Raw genomic sequence first — 27,547 nt, 5'->3', positions numbered from 1 at the left:
TGATGACATCTGTATTTGCTTTTCTGAGGCTAGTGAAAGTATTAGTGTATGAACAAACACAAGCCCTCTGATTGGCCCTGACATTTCTCTGGGCCAAAGTTAATGAAAACCTTCTCCTGGTCCTGAGCAAGGTGCACTTGCCAGGAGTTTTCCAGCTGGGGTGGGGCTGATGACTGTGACTCCTTCAGAGAATGTGTGGCATTCTCTCTCCTCCTGTTCAAAGTGTAAGTCCGACAAAAGATGAGGGCGAGTAAGGACATTCGGCTTATTTACTACTGTAAATATTCTTGGGAAGTGACTTTATTGTACCTCAAATAAAAGATTTTCTATGATGAAAAACAGTGGCAGTCAACTAGAGAACACTCCATGGCTATCTTGAACTTAGGATGTGCTAAGAAAAAAAAAAATCACCCATTATTTACAACTCCCAGTTATAGTCATAGGAACATTGGGTGCATGACATTCCTCTGTGCTTCCTCTGCTGTCCCATGTCCTTGCAGTATCATGAGTGAACAAAATGTTTTGCTGGTGCACCAAACGGTTGTGAACATTGTAGTATATTTGCAGTATACATTAGAATCACTTTTAAAATTCAAAAGGCAGAAGGGTTTGGGTAGAATTTCAGGGTAACTTTACATTCCAACAATTGAAGGTGCCCTGGTCCTTTCTCTAAAGTGCCTGGGGCTCAGCACTGGGCATCAGTAGGCCTTCCAAGACTCAGTATTCTATACATAAGACCATCATATGATGGGTAGTCCCACACAGTGGTCACAAAACAGACTAATGCTGTAATATACAACACAGTTCAGGTATTTCTTACCCATGTGCTCTGCCAGCGTAACAGGAAAGGTTACAACATGTGAGCATTACCTTAATATTCTGGAAGACACAGACTAAGTCTCAGAGGGGAAAGGCACACTAATTTTCACATTTAAAATATGAAATAGAAAATGTAAAGGCAGATTAATTGAAATTAATTCCTAAAAGAAAAGGATCATAATTTTCCATTCACACCATCTACTATGATGCTACATCACCTGAAACTATTAGTCTCTGCATGTCTTGGCACCATCACCTCCTCTGTCCAGAACGTTCTGATAACAGTGCCAAATCAGTACCATGGTTGGCCCACAGTGAATGCTGGGTGGTTCTTACCTATTATTACAGATGGTACATTGTTATCAGCTGTGTGTGGTTGGGAAATGCTCCCTACAGGTTCTTGTGTTTGGATATTTGATTGGCAGCCAGTGGAAGGTGGTGCCTGGGTGGAGGACAGGAAGACAGGCCTTGACTACTGGTCAGCCTTGCTTCTGGAGCTCTCTGTGTGCCTGGTGAGCACCATCCAGTCACCTGTGCTGCAAACCCCTGCAGCTGCGGACAGTGCAACCCTGTCCACCACGATGAATGCGAGTCAAAAGAACCCTCTCCTTCTCCAAGGTCACTTCTATAAGGTGCCTTGTCACAGAATGAGAAAAATAACGCCCATGTTATCACCGGAAGTGACCCTCATGTTATCACTGGAAGTAACCCCTATGTTATCACCTGAGAGTCAGTATTAAAAATGAAGCTTGCTTGTAAACCTGGAACACCACTCTCTGTAATATTGGTCAGTGTGATACTAGGGTTTCTGAGTGGCCAGATACGTATGGGAATGACATTGGCTAAAAACCAAAAACCAAAAGCCAGGCACTGTCATCACATAACTTTGGGAGGAAGCATGTGAAGGGGGAAGATATGACTAGACTGAAAGTTAAGATCATCATGACTGAGTTGCCATTAGTATTTTTCAGGGAAAGTGGGAAGAGAATAAGAGAAGCACGTTGAAGCATTAAGAAAAAAAACCCCCCACAATTATTCACATTGGTAACCAGGAACACATGGTACGTAGGGTATGAACTTCATGCTAATAGCATTTGTTAGTTTCTGGAGGTGGACATGACAATTAGACATCAAATCTAAAAAGGAAAGATGAAAGGAGATTGGCATAGCAAGAGCTAAGAGAGGCCAGCCTTTGATTTTTGCTTGACTCATCCTCACATTGTGAGTGGTCTCAGGGGCTATTCATGAGAAGAGGAATGAGTTACAGTTCCACCCTGTAGTAGCTTGTGGGAGAACACCAAGTGAATAGTTAAACATGTAGAAGAGAGTGGGAGAATCTTGTGCATGAACAGAAGAACAGGAGAATGACAATCCACTTGACTGGGAAAGGCAAAGCCCTGAACAGAGCCAGTGACCCTCCACAAAGGCTGGATATCTTGGAAGAATTCTCGTTATCTTACAACTTTATGCCACACGATTTCTCTTTTGCTTTACTATATCCTTGTATAAAAACATAATAGCAGCAGCAAATCTCCTTTAAGCTCTTCAAAGGGATTTCCTCACTTGGGATAGGGACCAAAGGTTACTGTGATATCTGGTTGGCATTTGATGGTGAATTATGAAGAAGAACATGACAGGTGATGGCTCTGGCAGCAGAGGGCAGGTGGCAGGCCACCTCCTGAAGGTTTGTAGGAAGAAGAGAAAGCACCTGGCTCAAGCTTTGACTCCATCTTAATATGTCCTCTTCCCTCACAGCCTCTGTTCCCATCTTTTGACGCATCTTTCCCCATTGTCTCCAGGACTGTCGATCCATCAGTAAAGTCTCCAGGAAAGTAAGATTTGTGGCCATGGGACAGTTGTGTTTGGGACCTTCCCAGAGAAACAGCCATTTTGAGATAGAAAGTCAAGAAGAATAGACTTTCTTTAGACTCAGTGCTCATCTCCTCAGTGACAGAGTGGCCAGTGTGGGAATAGGACAGTGAGTCCTGACATTCAAGTTGTCCTTTATAGGCGTCAGTGTCTGGATGAGGAAGGCCTGGATGTAGAACAGAGATGTTCTGTGGCCACAGAGCTAGTCATTGTCTGTGGGAAGCACACTGCTTGAGAACTCATAACCAGATTTTTGGGCTGTGGGGGAAATACTGTTCTTGGGGAACTATGGTAGTAGGAAGGTAAATGTAGTTTCCTAGGATACAGCCAATTAAAGTGGGCTTTAATGATCATTTCAGAGTCCACATGGCTGAGTCTGGTGAATTTTAAGGCCCTGCCAAAAGAATGAGCACATTTCTCCAAATGCAGATTCTCACTGTACATGGCTTGTAATCACTCTCCCATCTTTCCTTTCCTATTTTTTTAAATGACCTCTCTAGAGTGTAGGGTCTTAAGTTACTTTTGATTTTTCTTATTTGATTTCCCAATTAAAAAATATGTTCATTTAAAATGGGAAGCAATCCCTGAGATATGACGGCAGGTGTGTAGCAGCAGCAGCAGCAGCAGTAGCAGCAGCAGCAGCAGCAGCAGCACATCTTTGTTTTACTCATTCTTATCTGTCAAAATAGAATAAGTTGCTTTAAACACAGGCTCTGTAGTGGGTGTCAAGAAGTGACATCATGTCTCCATATTGGAGCTCATTTGGGTAAGCATAAGTTTACTATTATAAGAAATAGAAATGAACATTTATTTCATTCTTTAGTTTCTCTTCTTACACTCACTTAAGTTACATTTGGAGTGAGCAGAACTTCCTGATGGCTTGCATTTCTTGTTGGAATTCCAAAAGCTATCAGATGGGAAAACCTGGGTGCCAGTAAAACTTCCCACGTAGCTATTCTATTCCAGGGGAGAGAGAGAAAGCATGGATGCTTCCAGAGTAGAGTTTGAGTTGCATATGTTTACAAATCTCCTTCGCTGCAAATATCCAGGGGCTGCTGATCTATAGGAAGAGCTAGTGACAAGCATTTTTCTCTACAGTTCTGTGAATGACTTCTTACCAAAGGATAGTCAACTTAGAACTCATCTGGCCTTAAAACGCAATAGTATCAGTAGCTATCTAGGGAACACTTATGTCTTTGCTTTGTAAAATAATCTAGCCGATGTTTCTAAACAAATGGGGGAACGTCTAACCCTATGCTATGTATTTCATAAGGCAATCCCTTCATTACTGCTAATCTGGTCCTGTTTCTATATTTATGGAATGGGGTACAAATTATATTTTAACTTTGATTCTCCATAATATTCCAGAAATATTTGAGAACTTAGGAGGAAATGATATTTCTTTTAAAAATATTTTATGTCTGTGAGTGTTTTGCCTGCATGTATGTATGTGCATCATGTGTATGCCTGATGCCCATGGAGAATGTTGGATGTCTTGGAAACTGCAGTTATAGATGGTTGTGAACCACAATGTGGGTTCTGGGAACTGAATTTGAGTCCTCTGCAAAAGTTGCAAGTACTTTTAACCACTAAGATATCTCTCTAGTCCCATATTTATTTTAATATTTTCCATCAACACATTTGGTTGTGATTTAGACACCCCCCTACCCCGTTCATATACTAAGTGCTTGGTTGGCTTGGTTGCCAGACTGTAGCACTTTTAGGAAATGATGGAATCTTTAGAAATAGGATTGAGTGGAAGTTAGGTCTTGGAGTGTGAGCCCTTAAAGGGAACATTGGGACTCCAAAGCCTTCTTTCTGCTTCCCAGACTTCACAAGTAAACAGATATCTTCCAGTATCCTGCTTCACCCACAGGCCCTAAGGCAATGGTGCCATGTGAACCTGGACCAAAGCCACAGAAACTGTGAGCCAAAGTTACCCCCCGACCCCCGGAAGTTGCTTATCTCATGTATTTGACTCAGCAATAGGATGCTGGATAGTGCACATTTAAAACAAAAGGGTCCCACTCAGCCTTTAGTGGCAAATTTACACTCTATTGTGTTCTTGTTAAGGGGTCAGGATGGGAATTCTGTGACAGAAATTTATGACCTAGTTCCATTTTATCATCTGCCACATGGAACCACAGCCCTCTCTCACTGTTCCTTCCCAATTTCCACAGTGGTCAGACCAGAGTAGAATGTCTGGTTCTGAAATAGGCACAAGGAAAGAAATCTGTCTGTGTTTGGGCAGCTGATTTTAAAAGCATTTGTTTTCAACTTGCAAGTTTCTCATAATATAGTCATCATGGAGACAATAATATATGCTGATCCAACTGAGCAGGGACAATTCCACTACCATTCTAGGTTCCAAAGTGACAGCTGGTGACTTTGGTGAGCAGGACAATGCCATTAGCACGGCTGGAACATCTCCATTGCCGCGGTACACGTTTCAGAGCACTTGGACAGGGGGCTAAGCAAAGCGTTCAGAGTTAAAATATGATTGTGTAAAGGTCAGCTTTGCACTTTCCCTTTTTAATATTCAAAACATGGTAAAAGCTGAGGTGGAGATGTCGTGTCAACACTAGGGGCTGAGGGTAAAAGCCCTTTGAAATTCCAGGCTGATCAGGTAATTCCTGGAGTTTTCACATGTCATATGGCTGTCATGTAACCATAGAAAGAGAAGCCTTAGCAGAATCCCTTGGTCCTCCACTGACATGCCACAGAAAACTGGATAAGTGACAATCTCTTTGTGCTTCAGGCTTTTCATCTGTGAAATGAGATTTGTATGAATACTCTTTAAGATGTCAGCCAGCTCTGAGGCTCTCTGATTCTATGAGGGGGGAATTATGGGATAATGAGGCCACATTTCAGCCATGGTGCATGATAGTGGCGTACTGCTTCACTGTAGCACTCAACTAACCAGTCCACGTAACGCCCGTCATTGTTTCTAGGCTGGCCAAGAAACTCTTCAGTTCTCTTCCTGTCAGCTGAAGTTCTTACAATACTTCAGAAACCACGGTCTTAGGTTGAATTGCAAAGAATCATGTTAGACACATCCTCCCTCTCTGTGCTTTATCAAATTACTCTGCATGCAAGCCATCACGCCGCATTCTGGAGCACCCATAAAACCCTAACATGTGGGATGATGAGGTAAATAAAGATTTTCTTATAAGATATAGCCGCCTCCCACTCCTGTGTGTTGGCTCACTCTCTAGTCTTTGCAGCCTTCAAAGTTTTACTTATGAACATAACATCCGATGAAGAAAAAAATATAATGAATCTAGAAAATCATTTGGGAAAACAACCAAGAAAAGGACAAAAGAAAACAGAACCCAAACACAGAGAGTAATTGACAGTCACGGGGGCTCACGGGTCAAAGGCTGCGAGCAGGAAGTTCAGCAGGAGGCTGATGGACTGCTCCACATGGATTTGGTGAGTGGTTGGCATCCGTTTGTTGAGCTGGTAAAAAATGGTGGAGAGCACAGCCTCCAGGCGGGCCACGTTGAGTTCTATGTTTGGGTCCAGGTTATTCAGAGCATTTTCCCGCAGCGCTTCGATGACATTCCAGATGTCCACCAGGTGCACTACAATGGAAGCAGAGTGAAGACATCAACCCGAAGCACACGAGAGGGCGGCATGCTGCTCTACCCTACCCCGAGTTCTCTTGTTCTGCGCTGTCCTCCACTGCTGTAGGGATGCACACGAAATCCATCTCCAGGAAGTTAAGACCATGCACTTAGCAACAAATGACTTACCGAATACCAAGTGTATTGGGTACTTTCCCATTGTTGTGATGAAATCTCCAACAAGAGCAACGTTAGGGAGAAAGGGTACAATTCCATGATGATGGGGAAGCCATGGGTCACATTGCACCCACAATTAGGAAGCAGGGAGAGACCAGTTCAATTTCTCCATTTTATTCAGTCTAGGACCCCATCCTACAGAATGGTGCTGCTCATACAACAGGGTGGCCTTCTATCTCAATTAACCAAGTCTGGAAACTCCTTCATGTCTACAGGTGTATTTCCTAGGTGAGGCTAGACCTTGTCGAGTTGGCAACTAATATCATCATTTTCTGTGTTAATCTACCTTTGAAATATGGTCAATATTCCAATGTTACATGCAAGGAGACTGAGGAACAGGGGAGTTAACTGTCAACATAAGAATAGTCACCAGCAAAATTCGTGGTCAAATTCAAGTTGATTGGACTTAAAAATACCTCCCCACTGAACAGTGACTGCTTGAAATGAAAAGAAGACAAGGACTTAAGTTCTAAGTGCCCAAAGGAGATCAGAATTCATTTTGAGTATTTGAAATGAATTTATTTTCATGCATACATATTTACACATTTACACACACACACACACACACACACATACACACACACACACACACACACACACACACACAGAGAGAGAGAGAGAGACAAGATAAGAGATGGGGCAGGGAGGGAAGCAGAGAAGGACAAGGCCACACTACAGCAGAACTAAGTCATAGATTGCTTATCCAACCTGGTCAAAAATTTTATTTCTCCTGAAATACTCAGGAAGTATTTGTGTGTTTGTCCTGAAGTATTACTATGACATCCCAGTAGCCATCACCACTAAAAGTATTCATGTGTGCCCCTGCCTTTGCAATCAGGCAACTCGGCTTTTCTTGACTTCTATTACAAATTTATTGAATTCTAAACAACTAGAATTCTATTTGTTCATCTGGATGCTTCTACTTAGCATAACTATTTTAAGTGTCATCTTTATTGGGCATGTATTGATAATTCGCTCCTTTGTAATATGATGTTTCCTATATGGAAACATCACAGTTTGGTTCCTAACTCTTCTGTTGAGGGGTATTTGAGTTGATCCAGGTTGTGACTGTTACCAATAAAGTCACTATAAGTAATTATGTGCAAATCTTTGGATTATCATGGGCTTCTGTTTTCTTGGTAAGTTAAGAGGCTAGTTTGGATGGAGGCCAGTGTGTGTGTGTGTGTGTGTGTGTGTGTGTGTGTGTGTGTGTGTAGTGGGCAGAAGCTGATAGCCAGTGTCTTTCCTGAGCTAGTCTGGATGGAGGCCAGTGTGTGTGTGTGTGTGTGTGTGTGTGTGTGTGTGTGTGTGTGTGTGTGTGTAGTGGGCAGAGGCTGATAGCCAGTGTCTTTCCTGAATTATTTTATATCTTATTCTTTTAAAAAGATTTATTTGCTTTTATTTCATGGGTGTGGGTGTTTTGCCTACATATATGTGTACCACATGCATGCAATGCCCATGAATGCCAGAAGAGGGCACTGGATTGTCTGGCACTGGAGGTTTAGGTAGTTGTGATCTGCCATGTGGGTGTTGGAAACCCAATCCTGGTCTCCAAAAGAGCAGCCAGTGCTCTTAATCTCTGAGTGGTCTCTCTAGCCTGGCTTTTATCTAAGTTTAATTAGCACTGCAAGGCACTCCCAGAGCAGTAGCATTTATCAATATAAGTTTTTGGGGACTTATTTTTATTCTTGAGTGTAATATTTGTGATTCTTATCATTATTATTTGTGCACTCTGTGAGTCTGCTTCTCAGAATATATCTGCAAATTGTAAGGAGAACAGGAATTAGATTGGACTGACTTCATTTTTTAATTGCAATATAACATGTCACATACCTGATATGTAAAGTCCTTTCATAATTTCTCATTAATTTGAAATCTAAACATGGCTTGAAAAGGCTTTTGTCTGTTTGTTTAAATTTGATCTCTGTATTTCTCATTTGTGTCTCACTCACCACACTTCAGCATCAACACCACATCTTCAAGGGTGTCTTTCTGGCCTCATCTCCAGGTTTTGTCCCTGTGCCGTGTGCCTCCTTTGAACACGGCTGTCTGTTTCTGTACTGTAAATGCCACAGTACGTCTGTGTGCGCTGTGATAAATGTTCACCCCTTTAGCACCCATCACAGACACTTAATATCATGGGAATATAATCACACATCTGACGAGTAAGTGAGAAAAATTCCAAAGTAACTCACCAACGAAGCAAAGGACATATTTGAATCAAAGGAGGCAACACGGCACAGCTGTGAAGAATCACAGTGATGGTTTAATCACCATCCTTCAGTACAGAACATTTTCAGAATGTTACTAATATCTTCATTTGATCGTAATGTGGATGAAAAGAGTCAATCCCTGGAAAACACTCGGCATGTCACAGGATATAAGGACTTCTTGTTATAGGCAAGTAAAACATCTAGATGTCATACTGAAGTCATTTGAAGTAAAGGTGCTTAGTATTTGTGTTTTCCCACACCTACGGCCTCAATACACTGAAAAGCAAAGCCAATTGGTCAAGCCAATTGTAAGGACAGATAATTACAAATGATCTAAGTAAAATTGGGGTTATAATTATGAGTAAGGTACTGTGAGGCTCAAAGGTGCATGGCAAAAAATGTGGCTCCTGCTTCACATAAGGTCCTACTTCTGGTGAGGACATAAGTGTCACTTAGCCACACAGGTAGCAAAAACTAATGGCATATGGTAAGACTCAGGGCACTAGGTACAGACAGAAATAGGACAGAGCTGTGGTGGCCTGGAGGACAAGGTCGCCATGGGGACACACCATAGCATTGAGCGCGATTTGATTTTTGGGTCAAGCACGAAGACACAGGCTGTAAGGAGAGCTACATGATGATGTCCAGCCTGAAGGTATTATTTCTAATGGAAGAAAGACACGGAGACAGACAGGCATAAAGCAGGGAGAGCCAAACCTATTGCTGGAGACCAAATAAATGACACAGAATATGGTGTTATGTGGAAACACCTTTCACTGTCCCAGAACTCACTGTGTAGACCAGGCTGGCCTCAAACTCAAATATCAACCCATCCTAAGGACTTCTGGGATCTGAGGCTCATGCTGCTATGTCTAGTCTAACCCAGTCCATTTTATTGTATGTGTGCCTCTGACACTGTGATTACATGTTTCTTCTTAGTTTTTACCACCTCACAAGGGTTCTGTAATTTTCTGGTTATTGCTGTTTATTTTCATTGTTTCTGGGTGTTTCACCAACATGTATGTCTGTGTATCATGTGTGTGCCTGGTACCCACAGAGGCCAGAAGAGGGCATTGGATCTTTCGGGACTGGAAGTATAGTCAGTTGTGAGCAGCTATGTGGGTGCTGAGATTGAAGCGGGGTGATCCGGAAGAGCAGCCAGTGCTGTTCACTGCACCATGCTAATCATTTCCATCAGTCTTCCTCCCATTTAAGTAGAAGCACTGAGAACTGTTAAGTTGGGATTCAGCTGGAAATCAGCAGGAAGTCTATGTTTCCAGAAAAATGATTCAGGAATATGCAGGCATGACAAGGAACCACTAGATGGCACTGTGCACGTTTTACTAAATAGCCATCAAGCATTAAGGACATAAGAGCACTTGCTACTTGGCAAAAGTGAGCATAAGTCGAGCCTCCTCAACGATGCAACTAGATATGTTTTATATTGCTACCCTTGGTAAGGCAGCATTCTGACTAACATCCCCCTACGTTAACCATATCAAGAATGAACAAAAACATATTCTTAAGGGAATCCTACTTCTTATCATCCTGAGTTATTAGTATTGATTTCAGCGATGAGTTATTAATACTGAGGAGTCTGACTTTATAAATCAATGTACACAGACACAGGCCCACTGGTTTTATATACATCCAGGCAATTGCATTTAGAAACTTTAGGTTTGGGGTGAAATAATTAGAGGAATTTGTTGCTATGGATTTGTTTGTAAGCTGTTTGCTGATGTCACACACTTTTTAAACAGGAGAAGTCCATAGTTAGGCTTACTTAAATCCAGGTATCTGTGGGGAAAACTACCACTGACAGACATAAGAGGGAAGAAAGGAAGGAAGGAAGGAATGAAGTAGCTCTGATCTAAAGCCCCTCTGGGGTGGGGTTAGAGATGCAGTATTCTGAGAGACCTTGGCTTTGCTGCGTCAGGGGAGGTAGTGATCAGTCAGAGCAGCATCACCAAGGAACGATTTTATAACCTTATAATTTATAATGCGTGTAAACTCAATTATGCCCAGATAGAGATGCCTAATGTCATAAACACCCGAGGGAGAAGGGACAGAAATGAGAGGAATATAAACAACATCCGGAGTTAGTCTGAGTCATGATGCAGTTCCAGTCTTTGATGGCCATGGAGAGGCTCGGTCCATCTCACTGACTCAGTGAGTGCTATTCTCTTTTGAAAGAACTTGCTGATCTCCTCAGAATCATCTCAGGTCTAAGAAGTAGGAGAGTAGGAAAACATTTGATGAAGCTTCATAGACGACTCTCACAACCACAGAGCCGCAGACCTTCCAAGATTCTCTCAACCACTGAGCCATCTCTCCAGTTCAACCCGTGAAGAGTCTCAAAGGCCTGAGGCTGGAGATGGAAGAAGTCAATGATTGTAGACTACCATAATTCCCACCATTTTGAAGTAGTGAATCCCAACTTTGGCTGCACACTGGGATCACCTCTAAGGTTGTAAAATAGCTCTCTGGTGATGCTTCTGTTACAGTACTGCATCACAGCCAAGGTAGCAAAGCCCAGACTTTCCAGAAATCCCCACTCCATACTTACAGAACCAGAAGCTGTCTCATAACAACATCTCCAGCCAAATATATGTTGGATCATAGCAATCTCTGCCTTAAGTCTGTCTTTGTAGCTGGAAGTTTTCTTGTGTCCTGCAGCTGCTTGGTCCCAAGTAAATACTCAGAGGCTTATCTTAATTACAAACTGTATGGCCTATGGCTCAGGCTTATCATTAACTAGCTCTTACAACTTAATTCAACCTATTTCTATTAATCGGTGTTTTGTGGCATTACCTGTGTCCTATACATCTTGCTTCCTGGATGGTGGCTTGAAGTGTCTGCTCTGACCCCGCCTTTCCTCTCTGTCTATCTCTCTTGGATTACCCACCTCACTCTGTCCTGTCTTGCCACAGGCCATAGCAGCTCCTTTATTAACCAATGGTAGCAACACATATTCATAGCATACAGAAAGACCATGCCACAGCATGTCTCCTTTAGTCCTTTGGCATGAAGAGAGTCTGGTATGTCCTAACAGGCTAACTGTTGTAAGGATCTGACTGTTTTCAACTCATAATTTTGTGTATATCATTTAAGAGAGATTTGATGTTTACATCTATAAGCAGGACATCTACTGCAGTATGATTTTTAAATTAGGAAAAAAGAAAATTGGAGATACACTGAGAATGTATATGGTTTGTCCTCCAAACACATAGTGTGTTTACATGCCAATAAATTTGTCTCTTTGACACTTACCCCTGCCCTTCATGTTTAAAGTGGTGGTGACTGGTGTCTGAGGTTGTATTGACTTTCTGCCCTCTGATATGTGCAGGTATAGTTCTGTTGATAAATCATCCAATCAGTTTCCATAATTACAGTGATAGGTTCTCTCAAAACTCATGCAACTCTCCCTCCTTAGATGTTAATTTCCTAATCTGTGCACTTCTGCCCACAGGGATTTTCCATGGCAACTGTCATCTTCAGCATATGAGAACCAAGTTGAGGTGATTGTTTTGATTAGTTTGTGTGCTGGATTTGAAATGCCAAACTGCGTTCTTTCCTGCTTCTACCTCCTGAGTGTTAGGATTATAGGTGGGTGCCACCAAGACTGGTTTATATGTGACTGGGGATCAAACCCAGGGCTTCGTGCACCTTCACCAAGCCTCTAAAAATTGAACTTCACTCTGCATATCCTCAATGTTTGTGAGTTTGTGGAAAACGTCACTGCAGCAACTCATTCTATTTCCTACCTGTTATGGATTGACACTGAAATGCTTCCCACAGGTTCACGCTTTGAATGCTCCGTCCCCAAATTGTGACCTGATTATGAAGGCTCTGGAGCCTTTATGAGTGGGGGACTTGTCTGGCTGAAGGGGGTCAGTAGGAATGATTCTGTAACCAAAGCCACCTCTCTCTGCCACAACAGGCTGGAATCCTGAAACTGTGAGCCAAGATCAACCTTTCCTGTCTCAGTGTGCTTCCGACAGACGCTCTGTCACAGCAATGAACAAAGCAACCACAAAACAAAATTCATATCCTTAGAATTAAAAGATCTCTCTCTCTCTCTCTCTCTCTCTCTCTCTCACTCACACACACACACACACACACACACACACACACACACACACACGTGCGCATACACACCATAAGCATTATCTTTTCCACACGACAATTCTCAAATTAAGTATCTCATTCAATATTCTAAGAGACATGCAGACATCAAGTAAAAATGACTTCAAGGAGTTTTACAGGTCTCATAGAGGTGGAGTGTGAGGTGGCTCAGCCCCTAGTCATAATGGTATGTCAGGAACCAATGAAGGTCTTCTCCCACCCCCTCCCAACACACACACTCTTCAGTTCAGGCTGTTACCTGAGCTTCTTAGCCTTCCAGCTCAGAGGCTCAAACCTTCCTTCTTTTAATAAGTATTTATTCAGGCCTTGTTCAGTGATGATGTTCTGGGTTCTAGAGCCATAATGTGCAAAATAGCAAGTATGGCAAGAAAAGGAGAGAGGGAAGTAAGGAAGGATGGAGAGAGAAAGAGAGAGAGATCAAGCAAAAAACATACTGAAAATGTAATAATAAAGTATTTTCTCTATTGTGTTTTAAAATATATATTTGTGCAAAGTGTATACAATTACTTCGTGTACAACAGTGCCGGATAGTTTTTACGTCAACTTTTACGTCAACAAGCTAGAGTTATCTGAGAGGAGGGAACCTCAATTGAGAAAATGCCCCCATAAGATCAGGCTAGGCAAGCCTGTAGGGCATTTTTTTTTTTTAAAAAATAAGTGATTAATGTGGGGGATCCATTGTAGAGGGGCCACCTCTGGGGTGGTGGTTTTGGGTTCCATAGGAAAGCAGAATTAGCCAAGAGGAGTAAGCCAGTAATCAGAATTCCTCCGTGGCCTCAGCTTCTGCCTCCAGGTTCCTGCCCCGACTTCCTTGATGGAATTGTGACATGGCAGGGTGAGCAGAATGAACTCTTCTCCTCACCTTGATTTTGCTCTTGGTGTTTCATCACAGCAATAGGAACCCAACTAATACAACAACGCAGTGATTTGATGTGTGTTGTAATCAATACTCTGTGCGGAAACCTATTTTTCTCCTATAGGAAAAGCGGGTTCAGATAGCAGATCACACCTTCATTTTATGAGGGAGACAAAGACAGACACCTCTCTCAGTTGTGAGGAGCAATGAAAAATTTCACAGGAAAACAGTGAACTATTATAAAGCACTATCTACATTTAGGCAGCATGCTCAGTTTTTGAGAGGAAACAGAGAAGCACTGAAATTTACTATCATTCTCGGGTAGAATTATAAAACTCCTTCTCCCTCAGATTCCTTCAGTTCTTCCCTCCAGTCACAAAGATGTTTGCCTCATCGTGTAAGTTTTCTCCAATGATTTCATTTTGGTTTTGTTTTTCATAGGCAAAAATGTGTTGTAAGTATGAGACTTGTCGCTATGGTCACGAGTTAAGTTCAACTTCAGGTCACACACCTATCTGGGGTCAATAAGGTGGTACAGTAGGCAAAGGCATGGTGCTAGGACAGATTGACAGAGTTCAGTTCCTGAACCCACGGGATGGAAGGAGAGAAACAACTCAGTGAAGCCGTCCTCTGACTTTTACAAGTATCTGGAAGCCTGTGCAATGCCCCTCCAATAAATAAATAAACACATGTTTAAAAAAAACATTTCTCTTGAGATTTACGCGTTCCAGTCATCCATGAGAAGACAGGACATTTTAATGCATCATTACTAAGCATACATCTATTGCACATTATGGCTGTAGCATATGGAGAAAGGCTTCCATATGCTTCTATTTACAGAGTTTGGAAAAGAAATGCGATTCCATAATAGTTTAAAAAGAAATAAAATTCAATGGTTAAGTTTTAGGGATGGAATGCACTGTGGTAAATGTTATCTGTGACTGACATAAAACATAACCACACAGGTGGTAATTCCCATGGGGAGGATCACAGTCAGACTCACCTGAAGGTTGACACAAAACTCTGAGTTATAATAAGTTCATATTCATAATGAAAAAAATGAGACTGCCAGAGGAGCTCTACATCCAGATCGGAAGCATCCAGGGATGCTACCACTGACCAGAAACTTGGGACCACTTGGAGGAGGAGGTAAACCTCACCTTGACTCTTAACGCACACTAGGAAAGCACAGTTGGAGATGAGGAGGGGTCATGCTCCAGGATGAAGATCACCCAGTGATGAAAAGCATAAATCACAGAGGGAAGAATGTGCCTCAGATTCTGTCCTGACATGACCCAGCTAGAGACTTTGGATCTGGCACTTAAAGCAAGGTCTGCAATTGAGAAGTCTCTTCTATTACTCCTTCTAATAAACAGATGGCTCTGTTTAAAATTTCATGCCATTTATTTGTACCTTTTATTAGGAATTTGCATTTTATACATTTGAACACTTAATTTCTTTTTCTGTCTGTCGTGTCAACTAACTTCCACACTTGCAGCCAATGAATTGGTGGTGTAAACCAGGGCTGTTCTTCAGAACTGTGGGTAGACTTCAAACTAGGGCAAAGCCTTGCACGACCTTGGTGTGGCAAGGGCATCTCTCCATCAAGCATCCTTCCAGGTGACTGCGATGGACAACACACTTCAAGAATTAAGGGGATGGGGCATGACTTAAAGGATGGAGTTAGAAACGAAAGAACAGGCACTTGATGCTCATTTGATCCAGAGGAATTTATTTAAAAAATAAAACCTTGGCAGCATTGTGATCAAGTAAGCCATGTGATAATTAGCCAGTTATTGGTATTTTTCTCAAATAATTCATTTCTATGCCTTACTAAGTCTCCTTCACAAAACAATGTTCAGAAGTCTAGTGGGAAGGACGGACTGTTAAATGGGATGCCTTGGCAGAGTCCACAGAGGTGTTTTCTGTAATTATATTGCAGGTACTGGGTACCACTCTCATCTCATCTGGGCATAGTTTGGAAAGAAAATATTAGTAAGAGCACAGTGTTTATATTTGCTCTTGATTAGTGGTCTTGAGGTAAGCCCTTATAAGATGGGAAAACAAATAACCCCTAACAAGCTTACCAGTTTTATTTTATGCTTCCGATCTCCACCCCTTCTCTGTTCCTAGAAATCAATTTTATCACCGAGATAGCTTTTTTTGCTAAGAGTCCTCAGAGAGAAACATCACATCTCACAGAGATAATGTCTCAGCTTCATTTTAATTTCCTGGCTAAGGTGTTGTAATAAAGCATCATGAAAAAGGTCTACAACATAGTTTCATGTAAAATCAAATTGAGCATCCTGCCAATCCTCAAAGGCCCTGCCAGAACATACACTGCCTATCAGGAAAAAATATTCAGTGCTTCTTAAATTATGTTTACAGACTGATATCATTATTAAAAATGAGATGGTAACTATTGGCTCAGTAACCACTACAAATTAAATTTAACTAAATTCAGTCTAATCAAGCACTTATTATGCCTATTATTTTCAAAGTACATGTATAGGTTTCTTTTTTGTGGCCTTACCATTCTGTATATTGTAATGCCCTAGGTTGGGTTTTTTTACTGCCTTTTTGGAAGTAAGCCCTCCCATTCACATCAAATTTCTTTCCTTTTCTATCATACCAAGAAACAGTGTGATGCTCAGTTACGGCCAGGTCATTCTCCATTGTCCATTGAACAAAACCTAAGAGACTGACAATGAGACCAGTGTGCTGATATTTTATTTGTGCTGAAATGTGGTGATATGTTATTTGTGCTTTAATAAAGCTTGCCTAGAGATCAGGGGGGAAAGTCCAGCCATTTTAAGTAAACAAGAAGTCAGGCAGCACATGCCCTTAATCCCTTATCAGACAGGGTCTCTGTGTGTTCAAGGCCACACTAGGGAACAGAGCCAAGCATAGTGACACATGCCTTTAATCCCAGTACCAACCATAGAGAACTGGAGGTCTGTACAGACAGACAGAAAGTGACAGAGCTGTGTAGGAAGAGGAAGTGAGGTAGCTGGGCTAAGACAGCCAATGAGAGGGCAGAAAAGCAAGGCAATAAAGGCATGGGTAGACAGGAAGTCATGGCATTTAGAAGCTGCAGAGTTGGTGAGGCAAGGTTAGCTGGTGGCTTTCCCTATTTCCCTGATCTAAGGCTTTCATCTTTAAATATGGCTCTGTGTTTTTTATTTAATAAGACCATTTAGAAATTCATCTACAGACCAGTGTTTGAAGTCTGGCTTACTGATGGTTAGTTTCGTCTCTCACTACTCTTCAGCTTCTTCAAGGTATCCTATATTCCAGATATACCAGACTTTTGACAATGCCAGAAGATGCCCTTGCTATTTTTATATATGCCTGCATTGAGTCTGTTCCTTCCAGAAGATATAGCCTTTGATCCATCATCCTTCAAGGAAGCACACACATGCCATACCCATTCTGTGAAGCCCATTCTGATACCTTCAGACAACTCTGCATTCTTTCTTTTGTAGTTCCCAGAAACTTTCACATATCTATTTGCTCATTTATAGCATTCTGAATTTTCTAGTCATTAATACACAGATTTTGTTCTTTATCTCTTCAGATTAGTCCACGGATGGAGTTCAGAGGAGAGGGATTTATGAGCTACAAGTTATGTGTGTAGTTACATGTATTTTGAGAAGGGAACATCTATGAATTTCATCAGATTCTTTGAAAGATAGCTGAGAAGTAGCATATGGACCAGAACAGCAATTACTAAAACATGTTTGTGGCACTATGTCTTGTTTGTGTTCATAATCTTTATAATACTTTGCTCAAACAAGATTCTCAATAATGCTCAGTGAACTGAGTAGATTAGAGCACCCACAGTAAATCAGGTACCATATAAAATTCCTGGAAGCTTTGTATGTACGTTGGTAGTCTACGAACCCTAGCATTTTTAGTTTACCTCCTATTCACTTTGCACTATGACTTGAGATGGTCAGAATCCTGGATGCTAGAGGCCACATTCAGGAAGAAAGAGCAGCCACAGCTCTGGCACCCATGAGAAATTGTCTATTGCTTTCCCTTTACAGCATTTTATCTTTCTGACTCTGTATGAAGTGCCCATCTGGCCAACATGAAACCTAGACACAGTCCTGGAGACACTGGAAACCACAAGTAAATAGCATCTAAGAACTGAAGTATTAGTTTTACTGCTCTGAAACTATATCCTTTAAATATATCATTGTATGTGCAGTGAGAGCAAATAATACAACATGTAGTACTTCATTTATCTACCCAGAAACTAGCTATGGTCTAGCTTCCTAGTGTATGCTGCACTGCTTGGGTTATGGAGCCAGCACTGGAATGGGGAGGCCTCCAGGTGGTTAATTAGCAGCATAGGGATTTATGGGTATCTTGGTGAAGTCACAGATCTACCCACATACTATAAAGACTATAAAAATGTATATTTTATTAGAAAAGAAACCTTCAAAAGTCATGAGATAAAGGATGTGGCTTAGTTTGGGTGCTTGTCTCCCAGGTGCAAGGCTTGGGTTTGAAAAAAGTCATGGAATAATTTCTAGTGAGATACTGCCAAGTGGAATGATTGTAGTTAACTATAAGTCTTGTAGAGTTAAAAACTGCTAAAAGAGTATATTTCAAATGTTCTAATCAGAACTACATCTGAAGTCTGTGTGACGATTAATTTGGCTGGATTAAGAAGCACCTAGGGTATTAATATGATGCACTTGTGGGTGTGTCTTTGAGGACTTTTCCAGAGAGGACCAACTAAGGAAGAAGACCCACCCAGAACAGACTGAATAAAAATACAAAACAAGAAGGGCAGCTGAGCACTAGAGTTTCCTTTTCTCCACCTGCTGGTCTGCTGAGATGTGAGCAAGCAGTCTCTTGTCTCTGCTGCCATGGAGCTGCCTACCATCACATGCTGCCCACCATGATGACTGTATTCTCTCAGTCCACGAGACAAAAGAAGCCCTTCTTCTCAATTTTTTTTTTTTTTGCCAGACAGTTGTTCGCGGTAATAGGATAGATAACTAATATAGTGTGTGAAGGAATTTATATGTTAATTAAATCATCGATAATCTCACAAGACAAATATACAGTTATAATGTTACATGGTGCTCTACAAACGCATGTTATTTGTCAATTCACAATAAAATGAAAAATAGTAGCAATGGGAAATAATGATGAGCGGTGGAAGTCAGCCAAGTACCAGCTGGTGTTTCAGACTGAGCTGCTGAGCTTTTCAGAGTTCTCTTCCTGGTGACATCGACATTTGAGGGGTCTGGAGCAATGGCTTTGCACTTAAGAATTTCTACTGCTCTTGCAGAGGACCTGAGTTCAATACTGAGCCCTCACATCAGGCAGTTCACAACTACCTGTAACTCCACCTCTAGGGCGAGCTGATGCTGTCGTCTTCTTAGGCACTGCATTCATGTGCACCTGCCCACATGCAGACATGCAAACATACACGTAAGTAAAAAAAAAAAAAAATTAGACATGCCAATTGATTCAGGACTGATAGGCTTGCTATCAGTTTATGCAGTGAAGTTTTAGAGAGTAGTTTGAGGTTCCTAAAATCCAGATCTGTACTAAGTGGAACAGATCATTAGGTTGTTTCCCTTGAATAACCACAAGGTTATTCTCTTTCTACGTTTTTGCACCCAGGAAGATAACCACGGGGGCTATCCTAAAGTACCGGGCTCATCTCACAGTGAGGTTTTCAATCACACTGTCCAGTTGTGAAAGCAGACGGTAATTCCAAGAACTAGCAGTATGAATGTCAGTCATACTAAGTGTTCCTCAAGATGCAAGAATGTTATTTTGGGGGAGGGAGACCTTAAAGGGGGAAGCAAACTAATAACTTTTTTTTGGACTCCATGTTTTCAGCTTGCCTGCTCTGTTGAGCTTTCAGAAGCTTTGCAAGTAAATTGTTCAGAATACGCCAAGTAGAGATTTGGGAAAAGGTCTGGGAATATAATTGAAAAAAATATATAAAAAATTAAGAAGAAAATTTCGGTCAAAGAGAGTGCTGGGTAAGTTACCAAGCAGCTATCTTTTAAATGCTAGCAATGTGTCATCCATACCAGGTTCTTAAGATCACCTGCAAGTTCCTTAAAGGTGAATCTTTAAATATGAATCACCTTCATGTCTTTCAAGGTACCAAGCAAGATGTCCTCCTATGCAGAGCTGTCACTCAGTAGACATGTTATAAACCTGTGTGCTGGTGAGGATGGATTCAGGGTTTGCTGCATACCTCAGAGGGCACAAGCAGTGAGAAGTAGTCTTTCGGTTCTTGCCTGTTTTCCATAGATTATTTACTTCTATCCAAAATAATTCTCTTTGCCAGACTTTGTAATGGGAGGTGTTCTTTTTCTCTGCTTTATTGTCGCTCTGTGCCCAGAACACCAGGCTTAGGCACAGCGGTCTGATGGAGTTTCCTGAATGAGTTTAGTAATAGCTTAAGGGACATCTTCTACCTAGTACATCCAATACCACTTAAACATGTCCTTGACCCTGGGGTGCCTTACTTTACCTACTTCAGCGGAGTATGTTGAGTGCCCACCACTCGGGACAACATTTCTATGACATTTAAAAATAAGCGGGAGGTGAAATGCCACAGCAGGTACCAGGTACTTGCCATTAAAACTGGCAGCCTGAGTTCAGGCTCCAGGACCCACAAGGTGGAAGGAGAGAACTGGCTTCTGCTAGTCCCTCTGACCTCCACATGTGTGCTGTGGAATGCACGTGTGAGCATGCACATGTACACATGTGCATGCATGAACTCCCATGCAAGCTCCTGAACATACACAGACACAAATAAAAAAAAAAAACCATGTGAAAGAATGAGCAAGAGAGATGGCTCAGAGGTTAAAAGCACCTGCTGTTTTTGTACAAGATCTGGGTTCGGTTCTCTAGCACCCACAGGGTGGCTCACACCTCCCTATAACCCCTCTTCCAGGTGGTCTGATGCTGTCTTCTGGCCTCTTTAGGCATCAGGCACATGGTCTATAATACACATGCAGACAAACATTCATGCACATAAAATAAAAATAATAAATCTTTAAAAAGTTAATTAAATTATTTTTTTAATTAATGGTCATGTTTTACTTGACATGTGCAAAAGTTCTGGGCATGGTTGGTTAAATTTGAACAACTTTGTGAATGTATTTAATGAAAGTAATGTATAAACTAAAAATTGGCATAAATATAAATTTTATGTTACATATTTTAAAACAATTTTGAGAAAGCCATGGATATATTTAGGACTATGTTAAAGTAAGAATGAGGTGGAGATAATTGGTATCATACTCCACTGAACCTTCACAAACAAAAAAAAAATTCAATAATGTGCCTGAACACATTAGCTATTACTTTTAAGGCGATAAAGTAGCTTGTTTTATGGGTATTTACACTTTTGGTTTTTTCACTATATCCATCCATATTTCCTCTAGTAAAATGTGTACACCAAGCTTGAGAATACACTTAGATTCAGTCTAACAGTTCTCTAATCATGGAAAAAGAATAGTAGCCTGCTATAGAATCTTCACCAGAAATTCATAAAAAAAAAAGCTTTTCTCTGTAAGAGCTTTGCAACACACTCTTCCATTCATGGCTTCACATAACTGTCACAGCTTTCTTACAAACACAGAGATGAAGGGTATATGTTTAAAACCCTTGTCACAAGAAAATTCACATGAAAAGCTTAGGGTGGTTTAAGAAGAAAACAGAATTTGAGGTACCAAGCACAGAGGTAGGCCTAGAGGATATTGACAAATACTTTTCTTCAGATTTTATTTTTATGTTTTAGTGATGTGTCTGTATGTGAGTTTGTGCACATGAGTGCAGTGCCAATGGAGGCCAGAAGAGGGTGTTGGATCTCCTGGAGCTGGAGTTACAGGAGGAGGTTCTGAACCACTGGATGTGGGTGTTGAGATCAGGTGCGGGGGGTCTCTGGAAGCACGGTACTCACTCATAACCACTTGAACCATCTCTCAGCTTCAATAAATACTTTTCATTTCTGAAACACCAGTATTAATGACTACTGAGCAGAGTATCAGTAGTATTTCACTCATTTAAATTAATAGGCAGGAAACCATGCATACTATTGCTAGCATTTACTTGATTGTAGGATTCTCTTTGATGTCTCAAAGGTTCATTTATCCGAATAAGTATCTGTAAATCCTTGTGTGCCAGGGACTGTTGATGCATCAATATATAAAACACACACTGCCCTCTGTCCTTGAAAAGCTCACATTTGAGCTGGGTAAGACACAATAAACATAACAAGTAAGTAAATTCTAGAACATAGAGTATATTAGAATGTAGTAAGTATTTTAGGGAGAAAAGAAAAGGCAAACAGTAAGACCAGGAGATGAGTTGAATTCTCATTTAAATATCTTGGAGAAAATGTGTTCCAAACATTTATTCTTTCTGTTATCAGGGTTCAGTGTCTTACAGCCTTTCTTGCTAGGCACCTATCAACAGTTAGGAATTAAGCATGATTTCCACTTTATCTTCAAGACAGCAGTGGCATGTCCAACCTTTGAAGTCTCTGGCTTTCCTGGAGCATTATTACTCAGGGGATCCGATGTCTTGAGGGCCATTTCAGACTGCAATCCAGGTAATCTTAAAACTAAAAGTAATTGCACTTATGCCCATATTTAAATCGTCAGGATGTTAAAATCATAGCTTTACTCTACCTGGGAAAACTCTCTGCTTTTATTGGCTTATGTAGTTAAGTCAGGACAAACCAGATAATCCCTCTACTTTAAGGTCAACTGTACAATTAAATGATGGAGGAACAGTAATAAATTCTCTTACACTCACAGTCCTCAGGATTCTGTTTGGATAGGAAAGTTTGAGGGTCATTTCATACTGTAAAGTGTTTTTGATCAGAGATGTAGAGTCAGCTCAGAAAGGTGATGAGGCATGTAGGCCGGTAGCTGGTGAGATGTTATAATGTTTACATTTTTAGGTAGGAGAAAAGTTTAAAGATGATTCCCTAATTCATGACCTGGGCAACTGACCTCCCACTGTCCTATTACCAACTTCTAACTCTTGTTTCCTCTAATTTTTAACAGATGACCACAATAGATTGGAAGGGAGAATTCACTCATTTAATTTTGTGAAAGGGAAATATGCAAAGGAGAGGAATTCTGAATTCTCTACTTTTTACCCACACATTTTGGTCTGGTGTCAAGCTTGGTGTGCAGCAAATGTCTAGTCCCTATTTGTTGAATGCATAATTAATTGTTCGTTAACAATAATAAGCATTAAGGAAACCTAGGTGGAGAGCAAAACCAGGGTGACATTGGGATTGAATTTCCATTAGAACAACTGGTGTGGCTTCATGGGAGGGACTACCTGTATCTCAGACCGTCTGAGAATCTCTGCTTTCTTTTGGTGTGCTCCAGAGCTCCAATCTATATTCTTTGTGAGAGAACAGTTTCCGAGCACCTCTTCACCATTCTGTTGACTGACTTTGAGTTTGTGGCAGCAACTCCCAGAAAGAACACTAGGAAATCTCAAGGGGAAGGTCACTAAATCTTGCCTTGGCACCTGTTAAATACAGTTGGGGAAGTTTAAAAGGCTAGAGATGCATCACTTTCCTCCAACTACAAGGTCATTAAAGATGACACGCTTTGCCGCACAGTGTCCAGGTATCACCCAGGAGCAGACAAGAGGCAAGGAGGCTCTTGTCCGCAGCATGCCACCTCCAGAAAGAAGAACACAGGTCCTGGCTTAGTCCACAGACTCTGCTGCAGTGAGACCCTGAGAAAAACAGCCAATATTTGTAGTGGGTAGCCATCCCAGCCTTGGCCTGGAAGCTCCAACCCCTATTGAGGCTTCCGTAATGGTCACACCCACAAGGCGGGGCTGAGGAGGAAACAGAAGACCGAGGATCGAGAGGAGGTCTCTCTCTTGGTTCCAAGACCCTGGACGCTGGAGGTAGACTGAGCAGAGTTCTCCAGAGAACACCGCCGGACTGCCCCATACCTTTCCCAGACCCTGCAACCTACCCCTTCATTTGTAAATTACCCCACAAAATAAACCTCCCTTTTAACTACGTGGAGTGGCCTTAATAATTTCACCAATAAATATTCTCTAAAACTAAAAATAGTACCAAGGAAACAAACCCTCCATTTCCTGTATCAAATAAATAAAAATAAAGAAATAAAATCAACGATATTGAAACCCTAACACATGTAAACTGTCAGAACATTAAAGTCATAGCTACATTCCATCAGAGGTTTGCTGTGATGAAGGGAACACCACTTCCCCATAGGTGCAGGGCTCTCGGAGCTCTCCCCTCCCCCACACTCATCTTAAATGGGTGTCATTAATAAGTTTGTTTATGCTTTGCTGCCACCAACTGCTCCCACAGGCAATTTTTGAGAACATTGTATTCTTGCACAAAGCACTTTTCTTTATGCTAAACAAGTGTCTAGAACATTGAATACCAGTAATAAAAATATTCACAGAAAACATTTGAAACAACACAAAAATGATTCTGCTCCATGCTCGTCACCTGCCCTTCATGTGCCTAGTTGTGATGCTCCCTGCCCTTCCTCCCTAGACCAGGGGAAACCCCTGCTTTCCTTCTCTTTTTCTCTTCTGTAACTTAATTTATTTTCACACTCAAGGCTATTATCTGGGAACAAGAAAAGCCCATGCTCTTGGGCGTTATGGTGAGAAGACTCCTAAGATGATCTTCCTAAGGTTGCCGGTCCCTTGATGTCACTCACCTTCTCTCAGCTCTGCAGTGGAACGTTGGTCCCAATACTCTTCTGAGGGAACTTTACAGATAGATTTTGGGTAACCTTAAACTCTGAAGATCATCCGGTTAGTCCTGACATAAATGACTAACTTGGCCCTTTCATCACAAAGGCTGTTCATTCACAGAAGAGGAAATCAGAGACGAGCTCCAGCATAACCATCTGAGTAGTCCACAAAGGTCAAGAAAGCTCTCAGAACTGAAGCCAGTTCTTGGCTAGCACCTAGCAACAAAACGGGCATCACTCGTACAACCACCAGGACAAGTATCGCATCAACAGCCGATGCACTTGGAAGAGGACCTCGGGTCCCAGATGTGAGCTACAGATTTCAGCCCAATGCGATGCTAAGAATTGAATGTGTAGCAACAGAAAACTAATGCAGAGAGCCACAGCAGACACACTGAACAGTGAAATAGGGAGACAAGATACTCCAGTGCACTCCTTTGAAGACAATGAGCAGGAGAACTTAGTACTAAGTACTAAGAACACATCTTGGAATTTCTCTTCACTGTGTTAAGACTGGTCACTTGGCTAGTGAAATAACAAACCTATGTCATATCCACTCATCTAAGACATTTTATTAGGAACTACTTGAGATGTAATAGTCTTAGGTTGATTTTGCTGTGACAGAGAAACAGATCAATAGGTAGTGGTGCCTACAAATCTCAAAAAACATTTACAGACCTTAATGTAGACAGAAGCATTCATTCCAACAGACTCCTTCTGAATGGAGGGTATTTTCAAAAGGCATTTCACGTGGTAAGAAAAGATAATAATATGAGTAACTATGAAAGACCAGATGCAATTATAGACATTTTCACTTCTTTTGCTTTAAAAGAAAAATTTAATTGTTGCTACTGATGGAGAGCAAAGCGAAGCAGAGGTAGGTGGAATAGGGGATGGGCCGCTCTTGCTGTGGGTGTGGGAGGGAGTATCCCATTGCCGTGTTCTATTTCATTTATTAAACAGGAGTGGCCCCAGGGTTCTGAATTGTTTCTCATGTTGCCTTTCTTTTCAGACTCCGAAATAATTTTTGAAGGAGAAAAATGTGCTGACATTGCAGGGTAGCTGGGTCATTAAGCTTGCCACCACTGACCACAGAAACACTGGTCTAGAAGGAAGCATTTATTTGCTCAAAATGAAGATGGTGAGGCTGTCATTTTGCAGGGTTTATCAATGATTTACAGGCTGTTTAGATTTTGCAGACATTTAAATAATCTGGAAACTAAAGAAAAGATTGTGAATGAGCAGAGTGTGTAAGAAATCTTGTTTTTTTTGCATTCTGTCCCCTTCTTTTCAGGATATAAAATAGCCAGTTTGGTGTCCCTTAGGCTTTAGAGACATCCTTTTTTTATTCTCTTAAGGAGTATGTTATTACATCACAGGGAGGGGAGTTATGGCAGAATACAAGAATGAACAATTAGCAGAAGTAGTGATGTGGAAAACAATTCCAATGGAGGAAGGCTGGAAGTTCTGCCCATAAAAAAAGAGATGGATTCCTTACAGCTATTCTTTTATCAGCAAGAGTGGTGAATGTCTTTGATGGATGAAGAGACCTGGGCAAGGGTGGGTTTCTCTAAGCCTGAGGGATGCCAAGCTATTTTATATTCTAGGAAGAATTAAGGATGTTACACAGATACATGTAAGAGAGAAAGAATGTCACAACATTTTTATCGATGAAATCAAACATTAAATGAGTGAGTAGAAGTTTTCTCCCAAATGCTGGCTTCGAATGAGGATTAAATTCTTTTTTGGGGGGGGAGGGCACAATTTATTTAATTGGGGATACATATTATTGTTCCCTGTTACCAAATTTATTATAAATATCTATCTCTAAAAACTATTCTTTGTTCCTGGTCTATACAAAAAGAGGCACTAGCCTGTCTTTAAGTGACATTTTACAGTATTGGGAGCTTTTATTCTCAGCATTCGTCAAGATTTGTGTCAGGAGACGGACTTGGCATCTGTAATGGGGATCTGTGCTCTGTGTGGGTACGATGATAATTAACTAACATGTGTGCTCTTTGATTTCAGGAAATAAAAAAATCCATACACTCTTGCTGTATTTGGGCAATTTTTCTGCTATGGGATGATTTCTTAAGAGCCAATTTTATATGCTTTTCTTCTATAAATGTGGGTTTTAAATTTAGTTTTCCTAATATGCAGAATAAATTTTACCTCTAAAGAAGTTTTGTACCTAAAAATAAACAACCTGTTCTTGGCTACAATCCATTGATTTCTGTGAAATAAATGCTATAAGGAGCTGTCCTATGCATGACCTCATTGTTTATACCTGTCTCCCTTCCTCCAACTCCACATGGAAACTTAGTCTCCAGTGTGACAGTGGTAGGAGTTGGGACTTTTAGGAAAGTGATTAAGTCACTGGAGCCTCATAGTGGGGACTAAGGCCCTTTTGAAAGAGGCCCTAGAGTGTGACACTGCCACCTCAGTTATATGAGGTTTCCTGGAATGGAAGGTGCTATCTATGAATCAGAAATTGGGCCCACAACAGACACCAAGCAAATGCGGGCCTTCATCTTGGACTTCCCAATCACTGCAGCTATGAAAATAAATACATTTCTACTGTTTACAAACTACCTAGATTATGGCATTTTTGTTGTAGCATCTCAGGTAGGCCAAGATACCTCAGTAACTGTGTTAGCAGGTGCCAGGCAACTGCTACTGGGACAAGCATTTCTTTGCCCTTTATTGACTGCAAGCAAGCATGGAGTTGCTTTGTGTTCCAGGGCAGGCCTGCTCTTATCTCCTTTGTGGTCCTTGCTGCAAGCTGTGAATCTCGGCTCTTCCTCTAGGCTCTCAGAGGTGACCAGAATCTTGCTGCTCTGGAGAGGCCATCCCACTACATTCTGGTGAATTCTTTTTGTTGTGGGGTCAAATTCCACCATAATTCATCATGTTAGCTTTTACTGGAGACTAGAATGACTTTCCCCTACTGCAAGATTGTGAATGCACTATTGAGGAATATTATACTGCCAAAATGACCTCCCCTTTCAGCTACTTTTCTCAAAGACTCCAACATTGATTAAGATAAGCCAAGATCAATTGTGTTAACATTTCACAAGC

The 27,547-nt window shown here is 41.3% G+C and overlaps 1 protein-coding gene across 24 annotated transcripts in view; it reads right to left on the bottom strand.

The window, feature by feature from the left end:
- The window catches only part of Dtna (dystrobrevin alpha), a 363,615-nt gene that overhangs the window by 90,009 nt on the left and 246,059 nt on the right, over positions 1-27,547 (bottom strand). For all 24 annotated transcript variants that reach the window (XM_036204660.1, XM_036204653.1, XM_036204648.1 and 21 more), the window contains one exon: positions 6,059-6,272. In XM_036204660.1, the coding sequence (XP_036060553.1) occupies positions 6,059-6,272 (214 nt within the window). The remainder of the gene's footprint in view (positions 1-6,058; positions 6,273-27,547) is intronic.

Source organism: Onychomys torridus, chromosome 13 (genome assembly GCF_903995425.1).
Source record: "Onychomys torridus chromosome 13, mOncTor1.1, whole genome shotgun sequence".
Taxonomy (NCBI): Eukaryota; Metazoa; Chordata; class Mammalia; order Rodentia; family Cricetidae; genus Onychomys; species Onychomys torridus.
The sequence above is the reverse complement of the archived record's forward strand: the minus strand, read 5'-3'. Positions and strand labels throughout refer to the sequence as shown.